This window comes from Rutilus rutilus (genome assembly GCF_951802725.1).
Source record: "Rutilus rutilus genome assembly, chromosome: 20".
Classification (NCBI taxonomy): Eukaryota; Metazoa; Chordata; class Actinopteri; order Cypriniformes; family Leuciscidae; genus Rutilus; species Rutilus rutilus.
Genome location: NC_140225.1, coordinates 34,690,457 through 34,713,388, shown reverse-complemented (window position 1 = coordinate 34,713,388; position 22,932 = coordinate 34,690,457). Strand labels below are relative to the sequence as shown.

Sequence of the window (22,932 nt, the reverse complement as noted above, 5' to 3'; positions counted from 1 at the left end):
AATATTATTGTAACATATCTAAGCCTATTTAGCATTATGTTTAACATTTAGTATTAAGCATTATGTTTTTCTATAGTCTTATGATTTTTGCTTTGGTCATGTAGTGACGCTCATTGCTGTCTGTGGCGTTCACCATGTTACTGGCTCTTGATGTCGGCATGAAACAGAAGTTTCATAGTCTTTTCTCCTCTATTGTGCCTTATATCCGAGTGAAACGCTCCTGGAACAAGAACAAATGTGGGCGGGGCTTGATTGTGTCTGTGGGGAATTGATTGGATGGTTGTTGTTTGATCTCATGTGAGTGACAGGTTGCCCCGCCCACATCATCAGAGAAGAGAAGAGATGATGCAAGAGGAAGTTATTCTGATTGAAGATTATTAAAACAATAATGATGTGCATGGATCATATAAAAGTATTCCATAAAAATAGGATTTTTTACATTTTTTATTTCATGGTGACTTTAACTGGTAAATGTGTTGTTCTCCAGAGGGCGCAGTGAGGCTCATGAAGCGGAATCCTCCATTGAGCCACATTCAAATGTCTGACTTCTGCAAGTACAAACGTTTGTAGACTAAAACATAAAATAGTACTTTTAAATCTAGCGATTTACAAGTGTTTCACCTGATATACAAATCGAAATCCGCGTCGCAAAGCTCTAGGACATTATTAAATAAAAATATGAAGAAGAAAAAAACGCATTAGCCAATAAACAAACTGCTGTTACTGGCCCTTTAAGACAAGCGCTAGAAAATGAGCAAGAATCACGTGACAACTCAGTACAGCCTGAATCAATTATTTGAACTCGCAGACAATTTTTTAAAAGACAACACAATTGAAGATACACATCGAGGCACGTAAAATTCGAGAATAATGTAGACTCGTAGTATATCTGGCCAATTTTAGACCACCGTGGATCCACTAAGCCCCGCCCATTCTCTGCTACAGTGATTTCTATGGATTCGATCTGCATGTGCATATTACACTGATCTGGCAAAAAAAATAAATTAAATAAATAATTCGTTATCATTTGTTATTCCTTTCATCGGTTTATTTCCGTTATGAGATCGTGGCTCGCAGCAGCGCAATCGTCGGGACTGTATCGGTGACCATTAAACATTCAGGGCCATATTTGGTTGTAATGATGTCTTTCAGGCGGACTGTGTTCTTCTGCTTGTTGTGTTTGTTGATGCTCGTGCACGGCAGCAGGAGGAGGCACGCGCGCTGTTTCCCATCATGTACATGCAGTAAAGATAACGCCGTATGTGCCAATACTGGATCAATACCGAGGAGCTTCCCGCCAGATGTTATCTCACTGTAAGCAATCACAACTGTAATAACAATGTGTCAATATTATTAGTATTAGTATTTTTATTAATATTATGTCGCTACCTGTGATCAGATATTGATGTTTTTTTTTGTTTTGTTTTTCAGATCGTTCGTCAAGTCCGGCTTTAATGAAATCCCTAAAGAGAGTTTCATTCACACACCAGCCCTCCATCTGCTGTAAGACTTCACTTAATAACACACACACACAGAGAGAGAGAGAGAGAGAGAGAGAGAGAGAGAGTGTGTGTGTGTGTGTGTGTGTGTGTGTGTGTGTGTGTGTGTGTGTTCTGTCTGATCAGTGCAGTTTGTATGTAGCCTACTTTATAATAGTGTTCATAATACTTTATGAACAGGGTTTAAAACTGGGAAAGGGGTGAAGTCTAAAGAGAAACAGTGTAAAAATAAATAAAAATGAGATTAAACTAACTAAATGAATTGAATAAAATAAATTAAACATTTACTAAAATAAATATATTGATTTTAAGAAAAGATAAATAACTAAAACATCTAAATAAATAATACATCTACTTTACAGCACATTAGAAAAATAACGTAATAGAAAAAAACGTTATATAGACCCTTTGCACGTGACGTCACGCTCTACTCGCGCGAATTCTGAACGCCATGACGGACGGCGGAAGAGCTATTCTGTAGACGGACGGCAAGCCAAACGAGTACGTGTTTGTGTTCGTTCTTGTAGTAAAATGGTTATTTCGTGTTGTGCCGTGGGCTGTGCTTATAGACAGGGTAAAGCCAATATATCTTTTTATCAAATACCATTTGATGGGGAGAGAAGGCAGCGATGGGTTGCTGCTATCAGCCGAAAGGACTGGCAGCCCTCCAAGTACTCCAGGATTTGCAGCGAGCATTTTTTCCAAGGTAAGGTTCATGTATTTCCCAGTTACGTGTAACGTTACTTCATTTGTGTAATACCATTCCGTCATCCTTGTCCAGATGGAGACCCAGTCAAATTGTCATTTGTAACATGAGTAACCTAAGTTAGCTATGTAATGAGCAAGTACCAGCTAGCGTGATAGGGCTGTGCAGTCTAACGTTACCCATTCACAAACGTAGCTAACGTTAGCTTCATGTCAGGAATACACTGATCACCCATCTCTAACAGTGACATCTGGATCTGACACAAATAACAACGCAGATTTTGGTGCCACTTAAATGTCTATGCTTCTCTCTGATGCGCATACATTTACGTTAGAGGCAATGTAAACATTGACACACGTGAGGCTATTTAAAGGGTTAGGCCTAGTTCACTTTAAAATGAAAATTCTGTCATCATATACTCACCCGGCCTCAAGTTGAAAAAAACAACACAGAGCAGACCTCGTGCTGCTTTCAACACGTTTATAAAAGCCAACCTAAATTGCATAATGTACACTCATATACAACTTCTTTTATAACGTTTGTCCTGCATGTTTCAATTTAATACAAAGTGTGAATGTGTTAAGGGAACTGACACATGACAATTTTAAGTGATTGTAAATGACCCTTTCCCATCCAGAGGTTGTTTTTGTAATTTACTTTACAAATAGAAAACGGATGATGTGTCAGGATAGTTATAGGCTGGGACCATGGTTCTAAGCTCCCTCTTGGTGGTACTCAGGCAGATGATTTGTTTTATCAGGACAGAAGAGTGATGACCCTTTATCCCCTGATTATGTGCCGTCAGTGTTTGCGCACACCAAGTCCCCCGAGAAGCGGCGAGCTCTGGGAAGTCTAGGGAAGTATGAGGTCAGAGAGGCAATGAAGAAAAAAAAGCGTCAGGCGTCGTCCAAATGTGAAGCTGCCAGGGCACTCCTCAATCTGTCAGCTGAGATGAATGTGTTATGTGAGGTTGAAGAGGAGATTGTAGAAGAGGCGATTGTAGAAGAGGCTAGTATTAGTGAAACTAGTGGCAAATGTGATGCAATGTGCCAAACCAACCTCACTTCAGACTACATTGAGTCTCTTGAATTTGAGTGTCAGCAACTCCGGGGTGATACGTTTGCTCTGAAGGAGAAGCTGAAGCCCTCAGATCTGGAACAGAGCACTTTTGAAAACAGTGACAAACTTAAAACCTTTACAGGACTGCCCAACTATAAAGTGTTTATGGCAATGATTGATCTGGTAACTCCATTACTTAAGGATACAGCAAACATCACCATCTTCCACCAGCTACTGTTGACATTAATGATCATATCATTAATGGTCGTATCATATAACACTCGGGGCCTGCGGCTAGGACAAAATGCAGCGGATAAAGCCCGGCGATTGGTTGTTGATCAACTGTTTGAGAACACTGATATTCTATGTATACAGGAAACTTTGCTTTCGAAGCAAGATTTGGACAGGCTTAACTCTGTTAATATTGACTACCACGGGGCAGGGGAGTCTACAACAGATTTGAGTTTGGGGATAGTGCGTGGTAGAATACCTGGAGGTGTGGCCATAATGTGGCAAAAGAAATATGATCCAGTTATTAGTGTGATCAGACTGAATGTCGATTGGTGCATAGGTGTAAAAGTTATTTGGGGCAATAATGTTTTTATTATTTTGAATATTTACACACCTTTTGAATGTCATGATAATGAAGCTGTATATTTACAAAGACTTGCCTTTATTGGTTCTTTTATAGCAGAAAGTGAATGTACTTGTATTTATGTAATGGGTGATTTCAATGCCGACATTTCAGATGTAAAGTCCATATTTGGTCAGCATTTAATCCAGTTTTGTGAAGACAATAAGCTAAACTTGACAAGTAAGGTTTTCTTGCCAAGTGATAGCTATACATATGTCAGTGAAGCCTGGAATACAACTTCATGGCTTGATCACTGCATAAGTACTGCAGATGCTCAGGAGGGTATAGTGGACTTAGAGATCTTGTATGGGATGGCAACTGCGGATCACATGCCTGTCTCTGTTACACTAAATGTGGAGAGTCTACCCGCTTTAACCCCTCATGATACCCACATTAGTGATGGAAAAGTGGGGTGGGTAAAGCTCACAGAGTGTGATTTACAGCACTATTATCATCTGACAGAGAGGAACCTTGGGAATATCCCCATTCCATACAATGCTTTAATGTGTGGAAATATTAATTGTCATAATCTGAATCATAGGGAGGATGTGTGTAAGATGTATGATCTAGATGTCGTTGGATTAAAAGACTCAAGTACACCTTTTTGTGAAAGAAGGTTTAATCAACAAAATGCTCGATCTGGATGGAATGAGCACGTAAGGAACCATCACCATCACCAGCACCGGACCTGTATTTGAGCATAAAAAACAGATGGATAAGCAATTTAAATGTGCTGTACGGTACATAAAAAGGATGGAGCATAATTTGAGGGCTGACTCCTTAGTGCGAAAACTGTTGCAAAATAATGTGCAAGACTTTTGGAAAGAAATTCAGGTTATGAATGCTGCCAAAGTTCCTCTGCCCGTTAGTGTTGAGGGAGTTACAGGGCCTGATAATGTTGTGGAGCTGTGGAGAAAGCATTACAGTGATTTATTCAATTGTGTAGAAAGTAAAAACTTCAGTATTGGTGATGTCTCCCCTGATAATGTGAGTGTCACTAGTGAGGAGGTAACTAAAGCCATTAGGAAACTATCATTGGGTAAATCTTGTGGCCTGGATCAAATCACAGCGGAGCATTTAAAATTTGCCAGTCATAGAGTTGTGGTATTACTTGCTTTATGTTTTACTGCAATGTTAACGCATGGTATATTGCCCAGCTCTATGCTGTCTGTTGTACTTGCACCTGTAGTGAAGGATAAAACAGGGAAAATCTCCAGTATTGAAAATTACAGGCCAATTGCATTGGCTTGTGTCATATCAAAGGTTTTTGAAATAGTACTCCAGGATAGAATTCAGAAATATGTTGTGTCACCACTGATGAGCAGTTTGGTTTTAAAAGTCAACATGGAACTGATATGTGCATCTATGCCATGAAAGAGGCTGTGAGGAAGTACAGAGGGCAGAACTCCACTATGTTTCTGTGCTTCTTGGATGCCTCCAAAGCGTTTGATCGCATCAACCATGGCAGACTGTTTGAAAAACTGCAACAGCGAGGGGTTCCTCCCTACCTAATCCGGATCCTAGGTTTTTGGTACACACATCAAACAATGCAGGTTAGATGGGGTAGTGTGATATCAAGACCTTTTTCTGTGACTAATGGGGTGAGGCAGGGTGGGATCCTGTCACCCATGCTTTTTAACCTTTATATGGATGATCTCTCCCGGACATTGAAAAACTGTAAGACCGGCTGCATGATAGGGGAAAGACTATTAAATCATCTACTTTATGCTGATGACCTTGTCATTATGTCACCCTGCTCTGCAGGCCTCCAGCAATTGCTTGATGTGTGTACTGAATATGGTGAACGATATGACATCAAATTTAACCCAAAAAAGACTGCTGTGATGATTGTGAGGACTAGAGAGCAGCATAAGTCTGTATTTCCCATGTTTCATTTGTCAGGAGGGGATTTGGCAGTTGTGGAAAAAGTACCTCGGTCACATTATAAGGAGTGACCTCTCTGATAATGATGACATCCAGAGGCAGTACTGTAAATTGTATGCACAAGCTAATATGCTGGCACGGAAATTTGGAATGTGTACAGAAAATGTAAAAATAGTCTTGTTTAAAGCCTACTGCACACCACTCTACACTGCTCACTTGTGGTGTTGCTACACAAAAGCTGTATTTCACAAGTTACAAGTAGCATACAATGATGCTCTTAGGATTCTATTGAAGGTCCCTCGCTGGACCAGTGCCAGCCAGCTGTTTGTGCAGAATGATGTGACCACACTAAATGCTGTAATAAGAAATGTTGTGTATAAATTTATGATGAGACTTATGGACTCGCAAAATGAAATTATAATTGTTTTGATATGGCCTGACCAGAGCAGTACTAGGTACAGTTCGCTGCTTTGGAGGCACTGGAGAAATTGTTTATATGGATTATAGTAATCCTTTGTTTTTATTTGTCTGTCTGTCTCTTTTACATGTTTTTTCTATGGACCTTTTTGAGTCTGAAATAAAGAAATATATATAATGAGGATCAGGCTTAACCTTCCGATTGCTTTTTTGTCATATCTGTTTGGTGTTCATATGTCTACAATTTCAAGAGTGTTTACAAATGTCATTAATATACTAAATGACAACTTAGTACCTGTGTGTGTGGTATGGCCTGACAGAAATGATGTCCAAACATCTCTGCCAATGTGTTTCAGAAAGTCTTTCAAGCATTGCATGTCAGTAATAGACTGTTTTGAAATTACCATTGACAGACCTAAAGATTTGAAGGCAAGGGCCCAGACATACTCTCAGTATAAATCGCACAACACCATAAAATACCTAATAGGTATAACTCCACAAGAGATAATCTCCTTCATCTCCAAGGGCTGGGGTGGGCGGTCAACTGATGCTCACATTACAGCAAACAGTGGGTTTTTGGATAATCTCCTACCAGGAGACTTGATCCTAGCAGACCGTGGCTTTAGGATTCAGGAACAAGTTGGCTTGTACTGTGCAAGGGTTGAAACTCCTGCCTTTACACGGGGGAAAAAACAGCTGGGCGCTGTTGAACTGGAAGATTCCAGAAAACTTGCAGCAGTCCGCATACATGTTGAGAGGGTAATTGGTCAAGCACGATCCAAGTACAGGATGTTGCATGGACCTGTGCCCATTAGTCTTCTGATTAAATCATCAGAAGAAGAAGAGTTCACTTCTCTTGACAAAATAGTCAGAGTGGCTTGTGCCCTGACGAATCTGTGCCCCTCAGTGGTGCCAATTGATTAGCTAAAAAAAACTGTTATTCTTTAACAGAGAGGTTTCAAAGTTAAACACATTTATTTAAAGAACAATTCCAAGTGTAAATAGTTGTACCAGTACATTAAAGGAATAGTTCACTTTAAAATGAAAATTCTGTCACCATATACTCACTCTCATGTTGTTTCAAACCTGTATGAATTTCTTTCTTCTGCTGAACAGAAAGGAAGATATTTAGAAGAATGTCAGTAACCAGACAGTTTCTGGTCTCATTGACTTCCATAGTAGGAAAAAATATATACTATGGAAGTCAATGAGACCAGAAACTGTCTGGTTACTGACATTCTTCTAAATATCTTCCTTTCTGTTCAGCAGAAGAAAGAAATTCATACAGGTTTGAAACAACATGAGGGTGAGTATATGGTGACAGAATTTTCATTATAAAGTGGAGTATCCCTTTAACAATCGTTTACTTATCCATTAAAATCAGCTGAAATGTTAATTAGTTAGTAGTTGCATAGAACCCATATTTGTGGATGAGAGCTCTTTTAAGACCATCTATTATATACTATTATTGAAGTTATTTATCAGGCTAGTGGCTACGTAATCTAAGAGGGTGTGTACAGTGGCTACTGTATCACTCTGCTGTTTTATAAACCTCTTAAAATTGTCATGTGTCAGTTCCCTTAACACATTCACACTTTGTATTAAATTGAAACATGCAGGACAAACGTTATAAAAGAAGTTGTATATGAGTGTACATTATGTAATTTAGGTTGGCTTTTATAAACGTGTTGAAAGATGTTTTTGTAAAATAAACCAGCCCTCAAACTTTTGACACTTCTGTTGTCCTTTATAAAAGGATATTAAATGAAGAATTACACACTGGCAAATCTTGCTAATAATTCAATTACATTTTATTTATAGTATCAAATCATAAGAAATTAAAAGAAAAACATTACAAATGGAGTAGGTCTAGACCACACTATAATTTACAAAGACCCAACAATTCTAGTAATTCACTTCATGAGTCTGTGGATTGTGTTTTGTCTGACAGCAGTCTATCTGGGCATGTATACGTCTTGGCCAATAACTCAGATAAAATGGCTGACCTATAGAAGGCCTCAACATTCTGCACTGCTTCTGTAAAAAAGTCAGCATCAGGCAAAATTCTCTGTATAAAAAAATTGGATGTTGACCACACCATGAAGTCACAAAACTTCCGCTTCGTCACAAACAACTGGGCTTGCACCTGGTAGTGGTATTGATGATCTCTGGTAAGTGCATGTGTACCATCTGTGTTCTCAATGCAGAAATGTTTCTTTTCAGTGGCACTGAGGACTCCGGTGTCTTTGGCACAGTGTGGGCACTTGATTTCCAAAATACCATCGCCACAGCAGGAGCAGGACACCAAGGCATCTGGAGATGCTCCAAGGTAGGGACGGGAGGTATCAATGTGGAGACCTGCATCACGAACACATAGGTCCTGATGATGTTGTGCAGCGTAAGCCTCATACGTCTCTCTGGCTTTTTGTTCATGTTCACATCCCCATCTGAAAATTAGAAAAATAATGTTAAGTCATCGTAGCTCTTTGAGTGCCCTTTTCATTGGATTTGTTCTCTCATTTTCCTAAGAACTATAAGTACTATAGATGTCAGTACCCAAAATTGGCCTAATCTTAATAGCACATAATATTCTCTTGTATCATATTCTATCACAGATATCACAGAGTAGTTTAAAAAGGTGTAAATGAAATATAACAGGAGCCATTTAAAAGGAACATTAGGAATAAATAGGCAAAGGACCTACACCATACACCTGGGATTAAAAATAGATAAGGGCACTCAAAGAGATTGAGGGATGTAATCTGTCATCATGTTTGTAATTTAATGTTGATCATTTGTAATACTGACTGTAATAAATATTCCAATGATAAATGCATTTCTTTGTCTTGTGTTTGTTTCTTTGATGTGTTTTTTAAGAAAGCAGGGGCCCTCTACATTAGAACACAACATGTATTGCATACATTTCCATAGTTGAAACATAAGTTCAAAGAACATCTAATTTCTTTACTCCACCTACACTATAGTGAAATTAAAAACAGTAACTGTATGTTTGTGTCATTATGTCACACATGCCTGGTTGCAACTGTTGAAAATCTGCATAGGTCAGGGTAACAGATCTGCCTAATTAGGGATTTGGAAGGATTTGTAGGGTCTGTCCTTGCAGCTGACTTGAACCTAGATGCTGTCACCCTACCAGCCCTCATGTCAAACCATAGACTTGACTTTCCCTGTTGTCGTGTCTCTTCCTCAACTTTTACTGCCTACAACATTGTAAATTATAGAAGATAAAATTAATGACATGACACCTTCAAGCACATTTTAGTCATATGAGATTAAGAGGGATGACTATACCTGCTCTGGTGTGACTTCCATATCATTGAATACCGCATCACATTTTTTCTCAAGGTCCGAGGCAGACAGCTTCCGGTTCTGAGCACTGTATAACTCAGTCAGGGGCTGTGGTAGACCCAGAGACACCACCTTTGGTTGAAACTGTTTACAGTAGTGTGGCAATATGCATAGGATACCACTCTTCTCTGAAGGGTTTGGAGCTGCATTATCCAGAGCCTTGTAGAATTGTTCTATAGCTGCAGCAGAAACACACACTTTTTTCACAGATGGACAACCTGAATGGCTTTGGTGGTTTACGCCACAACGTTTTTTGGCAGGATTTGAGAAATCAATTCCTGATCCCTCTTCGTACAAAGCCTTGCCCGCTTTTAAAGGAGGAAGTCCCCACTGTCTGGGCCCATCAGTGCAGCTTTTGTCTTCCAGATGTTTAACAGCAGAGTCTATTGCGTACAGCAGAGCTGTTACGTGGGAGCACACCTCTCCCAGGCCCGCTTTACATGTACAGTGGCCGCACAAGACTGTCCCATCCTTCTTCAAAGATACCCATGGTTGTAGTTGGGTTTCAGACAGTGACTGACTGTGATGCACCTACAATTACAGAAAGTGGCATAAATACATTATTCTTCCATGAATGTTATTGTGATGTTATTATTTACTGCTGCAGTGACACCATAAATGCCCCTTGTGAATACATCTTAATCACTATGATAGTCAAATCTTAACATAGGCTACAGCGAATATAGTCACAGATAAGATGATGGCTAGATGTAACAATTATGTGTGGCTACTGATCACAGGCACTCCGTGGTTTACTGGCTATGATGCACCTACAAATACAGAAAGTGGCATAGATACATTATTTTTACATGAATGTTATTGTGATGTTATTGTTTTATGCTGCAGTGACACAATAATGCACATTGTGAATACTTTGCTGTGATTAACTGGTAGAATCTTAACATAGGCTACTGCGAATATAATCACAGGTAAGAAGATGTCTAGATGTTACAATTATATGTGGTTACTACGGATCACAGACACACCGTGATTTACTGTCTGCATGGATTAACGTGTGATCGATAATTAATGACTGCACTTCTCAGAGCTGGGATGCGTCCAGGCATCCATTAAAAAGCCACGGCCGACCATGTCCTCTAAAATCATAGGCTACGTGTTATATAAATATTTATCAAGAAATAACAGACCGCATGCTACATTAGAATTCAACCAAGTCATGTAATAATACAAAATAAACCATCTTACCTTTGCCATTATGAGGTACCTCCCCTCGCCGTTAGCGTAGCATCGCGTAGCTGTAACCCAGCCAGCTACAAAGAACTGGTAAGCATCCAGACTTTTAAAAGCAGATCAGCACCAGTGTATGGGGATACCCCGTTTACCACATAGTGGTACAAATCGTGTGGGCCGAAGTCAGGCAGACTCGGCGATTTAATGAGGTCCGTGAAAACCGAGGGATGAAGAAGGTAAGGGTCGGTATCCAAACCTGCTATCTCCAACTTCTCCAAATATCGCTCTTTGTGAGCACCTACCAGATGCCCTACCTCGACCGATAACGGCACTGCAACTTCTTCAATAGAAGAAGCCATGAAGTTTAGTGGTAACGTTATCTATTTTAATCTGTTTAAAACTTATCAAATTTCCCACTCGTCTACTACTGCTCCAGTGATTTTGCCGTCCAGCATGGCGTCGTCACGTGGTCATGGTCACGTGTTTGCAAAGGGTCTATAGCTACACTATAATATACATTTTTAAAGTATAAATTTGTATAAACACTTTGTAACCTTAAAGGTGAGGTGGGCTATGTAAGATTTTTAATGTTAAAGGGGGGGTACAATGGTGTTTCATGTATTCAGAGTTGTTTTCAGTGTTAAAGAGATGGATTCTCATGCTTAACATGGCCAAAGTTTTTAAAAAATATTTTGGACGAATAACGGAGAATTTCTGTGCCGAAAATCTTACGTCCGGGTTGGTACAAGTTTCGGCTGATTTTTTTCGATCGTGGATCTAATGACGTAGACCAGAGTGGAACTCCTTATATGAGCATTTCTCCCGGAAAAGCGCGCCCGCGCACACGTCGACCAGAGGAGAGCGAGACCGCGCACATCAACGCGCTTCAACAGGAAATCATCGGCAGCGCTGCATAGATAGTGTCTCCAAAGTGTGTTTTTGGATGTGAGGGAAAGCTTACCGTGTTCAGCTTTCCAAAGAACCCAGCGTTAGGAACAGTGGATGCCTATTGTTTTTCAGTGGCAAAAACGAGTTGTGTAAAACTGTTTGTTCCCTGCATTTCGACGAAGAATGTTTTATAAACAAAGCCCAGATCGACGGATTTGCAGATCGTCTTATGCTTAAGGATCGAGCAGTCACAATGATAAAGGTTCGCGGTCGCAGGCGGTGAGTAAAACAAATGTCAAACAACTGTGTGTTGTTGTTAGCTATCAGCGCGTCAGCACAGCGTAGCTCTATGGCTCTGGCTTCGCCCACACGGCCCGCCTCCAGACGCTCGTTTTTTTCCGGAAAGACTCGGTACAGCCAATCTTTCTTTCATAAATATAATTAAACGAAAGACTTTTTGGAGATATGAAGGATGCAATACTACTCTATAGGTACTCAAGATTAACAGGAGATTGAGTGAAAACGAGCATTTCACCCCCCCTTTAAAAACGAGCGGCAACCTTACAGACTCTCTCGTGAAGCCAACATAGAAGTGACTTAAACTGCAATTAATCGACTGGCCACTAGAGACAGGCTCCTAAAGGGAGTCAATTCCATATATCCCCCATGTTAAAATGCCCAACTTTACAGCAGAAAGCTGGACAAGCACATGATGGCCCCTCAGGTCTGGGAGGAAGTGTCTCAACGCATTGAAGACTGCCATCATCTCCAGGCAATTTATGTGCCATGAAAGATGTTGACTCCTCCAGAGACTCTGAGCTGAGCGGACTTCCATTACCGCTCCTCAGCCACTAAGGGAAGCATCTGTCGAGAGCGCAACTCGATGGCAAAGAGCTCCTAACACTGGACCCTGGGATAGGAACCAAGGTTTCCTCCATATAACCAAGGCACAGAGACACCGCCGCGTGATCTTGATCATACAAAGTGGGTTTCCCCTCGGGTAGAAACCTTTGGTCCTGAGCCACCACTACAAAGGTCTTACGTACAGCAGACATATTGCTCATATTGGACGCCACTGCCATGAGGCTAACAGTCTCTACTGTAGCTACTGTAGCAGACTGAGAGTTTGGGGTGTGGCTACTGTAGCAGGATGAGAGTTTGGGGAGTGGCTACTGTAGCAGGCTGAGAGTTTGGGGTGTGGCTACTGTAGCAGGCGGAGAGTTTCAGGTATGGCTACTGTAGCAGGATGAGAGTTTGGGGAGTGGCTACTGTAGCAGGCGGAGAGTTTCAGGTGTGGCTACTGTAGCAGGATGAGAGTTTGGGGAGTGGCTACTGTAGCCGGATGAGAGTTTGGGGTGTGGCTACTGTAGCAGGCTGAGAGTTTGGGGTGTGGCTACTGTAGAAGGCGGAGAGTTTGGGGTGTGGCTACTGTAGGCAGCTGAGAGTTTGGGGAGTGGCTACTGTAGCAGGCTGAGAGTTTGGGGAGTGGCTACTGTAGCAGGATGAGAGTTTGGGGAGTGGCTACTGTAGCAGGCTGAGACTTTGGGGAGTGGCTACTGTAGCAGGCTGAGAGTTTGGGGTGTGGCTACTGTAGCAGATGGAGAGTTTGGGGAGTGGCTACTGTAGCAGACTGAGAGTTTGGGGTGTGGCTAATGTAGCAGGCTGAGAGTTTGGGGTGTGGCTACTGTAGCAGGCTGAGAGTTTGGGGTGTGGCTACTGTAGCATATAGAGGAGGGGTGCGACGTTTCTCTGCTATAGGACAACTTAGTTTGAATAAAATTAATATTTGTGTAGTGTTGTTATCAATAGAGATACGCGGATGGGGTATTATTTCATCCGCAACCGCATCACATAACTCATCATCCGCACCAACGTTTTTTGACCAGATTTCAAAGCCACACCCGCCCGCCATCCACTGATTGTTTTGCGGTCTATGGACGATGCAATGCTCTGCTGATGCGAGCCGCAAGAAAGCCCTTGTCTGTTCTAGAGAGGATGCAGCAAAAATATTTAATGCTAATGTATGAGGCATAGGCCTATGATGAGTTTCATTCATTTACGATGAGATGCGCTCTAGTTCAACTTCACAATGCAATGCGAATGCAGCGCATCGGAGCCTCCATGTCACGGTTATATTGTCTCCTATATTTGTCTTCCTATATAGCACATGTGGACTGGTTGGGCAAACTCCCATGAACCCTCCAGCACCCTGTAGAGGGTATAGAGCTGGTCCAGTGTTCCACGGCCCGGACGAAAACCACACTGTTCCACCTGAATCCGAGGTTCTACTATCGGCCATATTCTCCTCTCCAGTACCCTGGCATAGACTTTCCCAGGGAGGCTGAGAAGTGTGATCCCCCTATAGTTGGAGCACACCCTCCGGTCCCCCTTCTTAAAAAGAGGGACCACCACCCCGGTCTGCCATCCCAGAGGCACTGTCCCCGACCACCACGCGATGCTGCAGAGACGTGTCAGCCAAGACAGCCCCACAACATCCAGAGACTTGAGGTACTCAGGGCGGATCTCATCCACCCCCGGTGCCTTGCCACCGAGGAGTTTCTTGACTACCTCGGTGACTTCAGCCCGGGTGATGGACGAGTCCACCTCTGAGCCCTCAGCCTCTGCTTCCTCAATGGAAGACGTGACGGCGGGATTGAGGATTACTTCCACCGTCCAATGACATCCCCAGTTGAGGTCAACAGCTCCCCACCTCTACTGTAAACAGCGTTGGTAGGGCACTGCTTCCCTCTCCTGAGGCGCCGGACGGTTTGCCAGAATCTCTTCGAGGCCAGCCGATAGTCCTTCTCCATGGCCTCACCGAACTCCTCCCAGGCCCGAGTTTTTGCCTCCACAACCACCCGGGCTGCAGTTCGCTTGGCCTGCCGGTACCCGTCAGCTGCCTCAGGAGTCCCGTAAGCCAACCAGGCCCGATAGGACTCCTTCTTCAGCTTGACGGCATCCCTTACTTCCGGTGTCCACCACCGGGTTCGGGGATTGCCGCCTCGACAGGCACCAGAGACCTTACGGCCACAGCTCCGAGCGGCCGCTTCAACAATGGAGGTGGAGAACATGGTCCAGTCGGACTCAATATCTCCAGCCTCCCTCGGGATCTGGTCGAAGCTCCGCCGGAGGTGGGAGTTGAAGATCTCTCTGACAGGAGACTCGGCCAAACGTTCCCAGCAGACCCTCACAGTACGCTTGGGTCTGCCGAGTCTGTCCAGCTTCCTCCCCCGCCATCGGATCCAACTCACCACCAGGTGGTGATCAGTTGACAGCTCCGCCCCTCTCTTTACCCGAGTGTCCAAGACATACGGCCGCAGGTCAGATGAGACGACCACAAAGTCGATCATCGACCTACGGCCTAGGGTGTCCTGGTGCCACGTGTACTGATGGACACCCTTATGCTTGAACATGGTGTTCGTTATGGACAAACTGTAACTAGCACAGAAGTCCAATAACTGAACACCACTCGGGTTCAGATCAGGGGGGCCGTTCCTCCCAATCACGCCCCTCTAGGTATCACTGTCGTTGCCCACGTGGGCATTGAAGTCCCCCAGTAGAACGACGGAGTCCCCAGTTGGAGCACTTTCCAGCACCCCTCCCAGAGACCCCAAGAAGGCCGGGTACTCTGCACTGCCGTTTGGCCCGTAGGCACACACGACAGTGAGAGTCCTATCCCCGACCCGTAGGTGCAGGGAAACGACCCTCTCGTTCACCGGGAGGTTTCTATTTTGATATTTTGGGAAATAAATTCAGCTTTGTTTACAAACAAAATTTGCATGACAAAATCCGTTGCATTTAGACCAACAGAGATTTAACAGGTCATAAACACGTTAAAGTGGGGACATTGTGATGCTACGCGCTACAATGGACGCTTCAATACCACACAGCATCATCATATACCCGTTCAGAAAGATAAATGTACCATTTTTGGAAAATTACATACTTTTAATATGATAGCACTTTAACATAAGCCTTTGTAAGCACTGCTGTCCAAATGTGGCATGACTTTTTGTGTGATCCCATACTTTCAGATGAACCCAATGCAGATTTTATTAATGTAATCACATACACATAAAGACAAATATCCTTTACTGTCCTGTATTCACCCTAAATTATCTCTCCTAGTCTTTTCACAGCAAACGTCTTTGAATCTATAAATGAAGATGCGTTTCTTGGCCTTCCTCATCTGGAGTATCTGTAAGTGTCTCACAGAACACTTACATGAGCAATCAGCACTGCATGAAGAACTCAATGACAGAAAAACAGCTGATCTGATGATTCATGTGTTTCCTTGTGTATAATGACTGTTTTGAATGCTTAAATCTTGTGCATCACGTTAATGTTTGTTTTTCTTCTAGGTTCATTGAAAATAACCAAATCAAGTCCATATCACCTTTCGCCTTCAGAGGACTCAAGTCCTTAATACACTTGTGAGCATTTCTGCACAGTACGACTGAAATGTTGTCGATCATTTCTCTTATTCATCCACATTAAAACATTGCCATCATAATTAGAATGTAAAAAAATGTTTTTTTTAAATATATACAAAACATTTACTTCATACTTTTACAATATACAAAGTGTCTGCTGTAGAAGCTTGTTTCCTCACTGGAATAAGAAATATCTGAAATGTTTGTCTCACAATTGTGAGTTTATGTCTCAAGTTTATATCTCACAATTAATTCTGAGAAAACGAGTCAGAATTGTGAATTACTAAGTCAGAATTGTGAGATAAAAAGTTGCAATTACCTTTTTTATTTTTTAATCTTAAGCTTCCATAGTCTGCATTTATAATTGTCTGCATTTTATTAGTTAAGATTAAAAAATAAAAAAGGTAATTGCAACTCAAGCAGTCAGCAAACCAGGTTTTATTCTTTAAAAAACCTTTGCACACAATAAATATTGGTCCATTTCTTTTTACTGATGTAAACTACCGTTTGTTTTTTGACTAATGTCATTGCAGAAGTCTGGCGTACAATAATTTGGAGACACTACCTAAAGATCTTTTCAAAGGGATGGAAGCTTTGACTAAAGTGTACGTATGCAAGTGTGCAATGTTTGTGATATCATTTGAATAACTGTCAATGATATACAAGCTTCCTGACTGAAACTTTTATTAATTTGCCCAGGGATCTGAGAGGAAATCTTTTCAGCTGCGACTGTAAGTTAAAGTGGTTAGTCGACTGGATGTTTCACACAAATGCAACTGTGGATGAGATCTATTGCAGTGGCCCTGAATCTTACCAGGACAGGAAAATCAATGACCTTGTGGCGCAGTCATTTGATTGCATAACAACAGGTTTTTATCGTTTTCATTACAGACCACTTTGTGTTACTTGACATCAAAAGAGCTTAACATTTGTCTGTTTGTTCTACAGATTTTCCACTGTTGAAGTCTCTCGAATTTCAGTCCATTTCAGTCGAAGCTTTTGCATTTGGTGGCGACCAGTTTGTCGTATTCGCCCAGCCGTTCATTGGCAGGTGTAGTTTCATGGAATGGGATCATGTGCAAATGGAGTTCCGAAACTTCGACAACATCACAAGTAAGCAAATAGTGGTGGAAACGTTGCAAGGAGTTGATGTCTAACTCTACACATAATATTAATGAGAACAGTGGGTATAAAAAGTCTACACAGTTGGTTTTTGTGATGTAAAAAGTGGAGGAAAATGAGTGAGATGTGTGTGTGAACCTGAAGAGGGTCGTGCACAGGAGATGCCCTCACAATTTAGCAGATCTGGAACGTTTTTGCAAAGAAAAGTGTGAAAATATTCCCAAGTCAAGATGTACCAAGCTGATAGACTCCTATCCAAATAGGCTGTAATAATAAAATCAAAGAACACGTATGCAGTTAGTTATTTAGTTTTTTATTTAATTAAATTTTTTCTGTTAAATGTGTAACTTTATAACATTCCACTGGTTGTAATTTGTACATTAAACAGTCAAAAGTTTTATTTTTTTTGGATGGAAATATGACATTGAACTGTTTCTCAAGCCTTTGTTTCATACAGCTTTAACCCCGTAAAGCCTGACAAATGACACATTTGACACATTATGTTTTAAAAAAAAAATGTATATACTGTATATATATACACTACCAGTCAAAAGTTTTAGATCGGTAAGATTTTTCATGTTTTTAAAAGAAGTCTTTTCTGCTCACCAAGGCTGCATTTATTTGATTAAAATACAAACAAAAACAGTCATATTGTGAAATATTATTACAATTTAAAACGGCTGTTTTCTATGTGAATATACAGTAAAGTGTAATTTATTCCTGTGATCAAAGCTGAATGTTCAGCATCATTACTCCAGTCTTCAGTGTCACATGATCCTTCAGAAATCACTCTAATATGATGATTTGATGATCAAGAAACATTTATGATTATCATCAGTGTTGAAAACAGTTTTTTACATTTTTATTTCATGACGCTATGATGAATAGAAAGTTCAAAAGAACAGCATTTATCTGAAATCTAAAGCTTTTGTAACATTAAACACTGCCGTTCAAAAGTTTGGGGTCAGTAAGAATTTTATTTTTATTTTGGGGGGAAATAAATAAAATAAATCAATACTTTTATTCATCAAGGATGAGTTAAACTGATCAAAAGTGACAGTAAAGACATTTATAATGTTAGAAAATATTCTATTTTAAATAAATGCTGTTCTTTTGAACTTTCTATTCATCAAAGAATTTTGAAAGAAAATTGTACACAACTGTTTTCAACATTGAAAATAATAATGAATGTTTTTTGAGCATAAAATCCTCATATTATACTGATTTGTGAAGGATCATGTGACACTGAAGACTGGAGTAATGATGCTGAAAATTCAGCTTTGATCACAGGAATAAATTACATTTTAAAATATATTAAAAGAGAAAACAGTCATTTTAAATTGTCATAATATTTCACAATATTACTGTTTTTTTTAATTGTTTTTAATCAAATAAATGCAGCCTTGGTGAGCAGAAGAGACTTCTTTTAAAAACATAAAAAAAATCGTACAGATCTAAAACTTTTGACCAGTAGTGTATATGAATAATAAGTAAACAAAGCTGCTTCAGTCCAGTATGTGTTCATCTTGAAATAATGCTCACAATGTAAAAGTTATTCTTGCATTTATATTATAAAAATCAGTAAAGATTTCACAGCAGAAAGATGCGTGAAGGTGGACATTTATACAATTACAATACTAAAAGTATAACTTTTAATTGATAAAAAAGTCTAAACTACCAGTCAGATGACAGAACGCATGTGCGACATGTTTATCAGATCATGTTGATCATTTAGAGGCTTTTAATGATTAAATATGAGACAGTAACGACTCTTCAAATCTCTGCTCCTCCCGTAGGCACTTCATCTGTCATCTGCAAACCTCTAGTCATTGACAGTCAACTCTTCATCATAGTAGCACAACTGTTCGGCGGCTCGCACATCTTCAAGAGAGACGTCTCCGCAAACAAATTTATCAAAATTCAAGACATCGACATTCTGAAAATACGAAAGCCAAATGACGTGGAAATATTCCACGTCGAGGGAGAGTCCTTCTTCATCATTGCCGACAGCTCCAAAGCCGGCTCCACGACTATTTATAGATGGAACGGCAATGGTTTCTACTCCCATCAGTCCCTGCACCCCTGGCACCGCGACACAGACGTGGAGTACCTGGACATCTCGGGGAAACCTCATTTGATCTTGTCCAGCAGTTCTCAGCGGCCGGTTATTTACCAATGGAGCAGAAGCAACAAGCAGTTCGAGCGGCGCACCGATATCCCAGAGATGGAGGACGTGTACGCGGTCAAACACTTCACTGTGAAGAGCGAGCTCTACATATGTCTGACCCGCTTCATCGGCGACTCCAAGGTGATGAGGTGGGATGGCAGCATGTTCAGTGAGATCCAGACCATGGCCTCTCGCGGCTCCATGGTCTTCCAGCCGTTCTCCATAGCCAACTGGCAGTACGCCATCCTGGGCAGCGACTACGCCTTCACACGCGTCTACCGCTGGGACGCCAAGAAGAGGCAGTTTATCCACTTCCAGGAGATGAACATTCAGGCACCCAGGGCTTTTTCTCTGGTGTTTATTGACAACAGGGAATTCCTTCTTGGCTCTAGTTTTAAGGGGCAAACACGGATTTATGAACATTTGGTCCTTGACTTGAGCAGCTGATGTGCTTCATCGGGACGGTTGGGGATGATTAGTGTCTCGATGAATCTCACGGACACGTCCAGGTCATATTTAACTCTAAAATCTGAAGAAAGAAAGATTTTTTGTTGTTGTTTTTTAAAATAAATAAAGCTAGTTTTAAAGTCACCATGAAATCAAAATGGACCATTCTCATTTTTATGGAATATTGCAGTGTTTATTCTGAAATAATTTTTCCGTGCACATCATTCTTGTTTTAATAATCTTCTGGAAGCAGAATAAGTTCCTCTTGCAGCATCTCTTCTCTTCTCTGATGATGTGGGCGGGGCAACCTGTCACTCACATGAGATCAGCCAATAGCAAACCACAACCATCCAATCAATTCCCTACAGACACAATCAAGCCCCGCCCACATTTGTTCTTGTTCCAGAAGTGTTTGCCTCGAATATTCGTCACAATAGAGAAGAGACTAGCTCAAGTTCAGTTTCATGCTGATGTTTTTGCCTTGTATTCTTATTTTTATGATTTAACCTATTTAAACTCCTCAGTTCTCCATACCATAATGTAGTCTTTTTACTGTAATACAGTAGAAATGGCTTAACTGTCATGAAAAATGCATGAAAATCTTAATGGTTAAAAAATAGGCTTCATTTTCTTTATGCAAAACAAAATGTCTCATATTTTCTTACTTTTGATTTTGGGTGAAATATGACCAGGATGTTTTCTTCAGATTCTGCGCAGATGACTTGCATGATGGTGCCTTAATTAGGTACCGCCACTGAAATTATTCACGTTGTTTTTTTAATAAATGATCTTCTCAGTGCACTCATTAATTTCTGTTGTATTTTTACATTGTTACTGATGTACTTTCATTGAAATACTTGCTATTCTATTTATTAATGTGTCTATCTCAACTTCTCTTTTAACTTGTAAACAGTGTATTTGATGTGGCAGCTGGGTGAAATATTTGATATGCAGAATAGGAGTTTGAAATATACATTGACAGTTCGACTTTTATAATGTCATGTGACTATTGTTTTTTAGCGTTTGCCTGTTTGTTTGTACTGTATTAACTACTAACAGACGACCAATGTCAGTACTTTTTTTTCAACAAGATACAGTTTGTTGAGATGACGAGATTCTATATCACCAAATGATGAAACTGATGTCTTCTGGAAGAGTTTGTGCAAATGCCTACATTTTTGGAGACTGATATTAACTTTTAATAAACTTTGTGATCTTGAGTGCGAGTTTAAAAGAATTTAAACACATTCATCAAAAACATCGGGCAATAACAATACAAGTAAAACTAGATCATGTATATAGGTAGATCATAATAAATATATGTCCAAAGCGACTTAAACATTTTTAAAGCTTTATATATTGAGTGAGTCCAAATCTTATTGATATGACATATTATCTGTATATTTTTATAGTATACTCTGCATATCATTTAAACCAAAAGCTTCACATGTAAGAGATCATCCATGGCTAGCTAAAGGAGCAATGTGCTCTGCAAGCACTGATGGATGAAGACATGGGCTATGTGTGCAGTGTGACATTCTTGCTCATGTTCATGTCTCCTGCACTTCAAGAAATCTGTTAAATTATGTTAGAAATTTATTTAGGAAATTCCTAATGCTGTTACAGTCAGTAACAATACAAATCAATCCCAAATAACAAGCACCCAAAAGAAAAGGAACAGAGAAAAAATAAGATAGATGCCCCATTGTTTGAAACTGAGCTAGAGAAGTCATGCAAGTATGTCAGGCGCTTCAACAAACTAGACTTCAGTGTAGGATGCACCTGTGTTTTCTCTCTAATGAGGAAGCATCAATTACAGTACTGAGAAGTGCACATGCAAAACCAAAATGAGCGTTTACCAATCAGTGGCAAATTTTTTCAACCATTTTTAACAGACTTGCTAAAATCATAAAGGTCCACCCCTAAACCAAGCCCGCAGTGGATTAGAGCAAATCGGGTTAAACGGTTGAAAATGCCCCTCATGTTTGAAACGCCCCGCTGACGTGTTCTGCAGAGATACAATGATCTGAGCTCATCAACTACAAACCACAGTTAGTTCAATGTCACTGTCTCCACCCATGTGTGCTGCTGACTTTCATCAAAGGCATTACATTAATCCGGATACATTATTGTTAAAATGCAGACCCTTCTATCTACCAAGGGAGTTCACCGCTGTATTTCTCCTGGGTGTTTACATCCCTCCGCACGCGAATCCGGCACTAGCGCTTGGGACTCTGTATGACGTCATTAACACACAAGAAAACACACACCCTGACGCAGTGTTTATCGTTGCAGGCGATTTTAACCACTGTAATTTATGGACTGTGATGCCAGCCTACCACCAGCACGTTGATTTCCCCACGAGAGAGAAAAACACACTCGACCAGGTGTACAGTAACGTGAAGGGGGCATACAAGGCTGCACCCCGCCCCCACTTCGAACAGTCCGATCACATCTCAGTGTTTCTTTACCCAGCATACAGACAGTTTCTCAAGCAAGCCCCCATTATAAGGAAAACAGTACAAATGTGGACTGAGGAATCTGATCAGGTGCTTCAAGACTGCTTTGAATGTACCGAATGGGATGTGTTCAAGACAGCTGCTAGGTGCAATGACTGTACTGTCGATTTGGACGAATACACTTCAGTGGTTACTAGCTATATTAGCATCTGCATCGATAACATTGTGCCACGTAAACAAATACAGAAATATCCCAACCAGAAACCATGGATAAACTGTGAGGTACGATCCATGCTGCATGCACGCTCCAAGGCATTTGTCTCAGGTAATGCCAGTGACTACAAGAAAGCGAGGTATGACCTACAAAGAGCCATAAAGGATGCCAAAAGACAATATAGATTGAAAGTAGAGGGTCACTACACCACCGCGGATACCCAACGCATGTGGCAGGGATTGGAAAGCATCACTGGCTACAAAGGCAGAAGCGGGGTAAAGATCACTGACAGTCACATTACATCAGACGAGTTTAATGAATTCTATGCCCGCTTTGAGGCCCTAAACACAGAACCACTGGAGAGAGAGTTGGTCAGAGGAAGTACTCTGAACCCACCATTTACAGTCACATCTGCAGATGTGATAAAGACTCTGAGGAAAATA

General features: G+C 40.9%; 1 protein-coding gene across 1 annotated transcript; it reads left to right on the top strand.

The window, feature by feature from the left end:
- The first annotated feature begins 490 nt into the window (after nucleotides 1-490).
- On the top strand, nucleotides 491-21,036 carry lgi1a (leucine-rich, glioma inactivated 1a). The gene is made up of 8 exons (XM_084391500.1): nucleotides 491-1,314; nucleotides 1,432-1,503; nucleotides 15,776-15,847; nucleotides 16,009-16,080; nucleotides 16,614-16,685; nucleotides 16,780-16,949; nucleotides 17,029-17,193; nucleotides 18,999-21,036. The coding sequence occupies exons 1-8, from the start codon at nucleotides 1,139-1,141 to the stop codon at nucleotides 19,814-19,816; spliced, it is 1,617 nt and encodes a 538-aa protein (XP_084247626.1). The 5' UTR covers nucleotides 491-1,138; the 3' UTR covers nucleotides 19,817-21,036.
- Nucleotides 21,037-22,932: the final 1,896 nt, after the last annotated feature.

Coding starts and splice junctions, on each gene's coding strand:
- lgi1a (XM_084391500.1), top strand. CDS start 1,139: ATGATGTCTTTCAGGCGGACTGTGTTCTTCTGCTTGTTGTGTTTGTTG. Junction 15,848..16,008: donor CTTCCTCATCTGGAGTATCT/GTAAGTGTCTCA, acceptor TTTTTCTTCTAG/GTTCATTGAAAATAACCAAA. Junction 17,194..18,998: donor AAACTTCGACAACATCACAA/GTAAGCAAATAG, acceptor CTCCTCCCGTAG/GCACTTCATCTGTCATCTGC.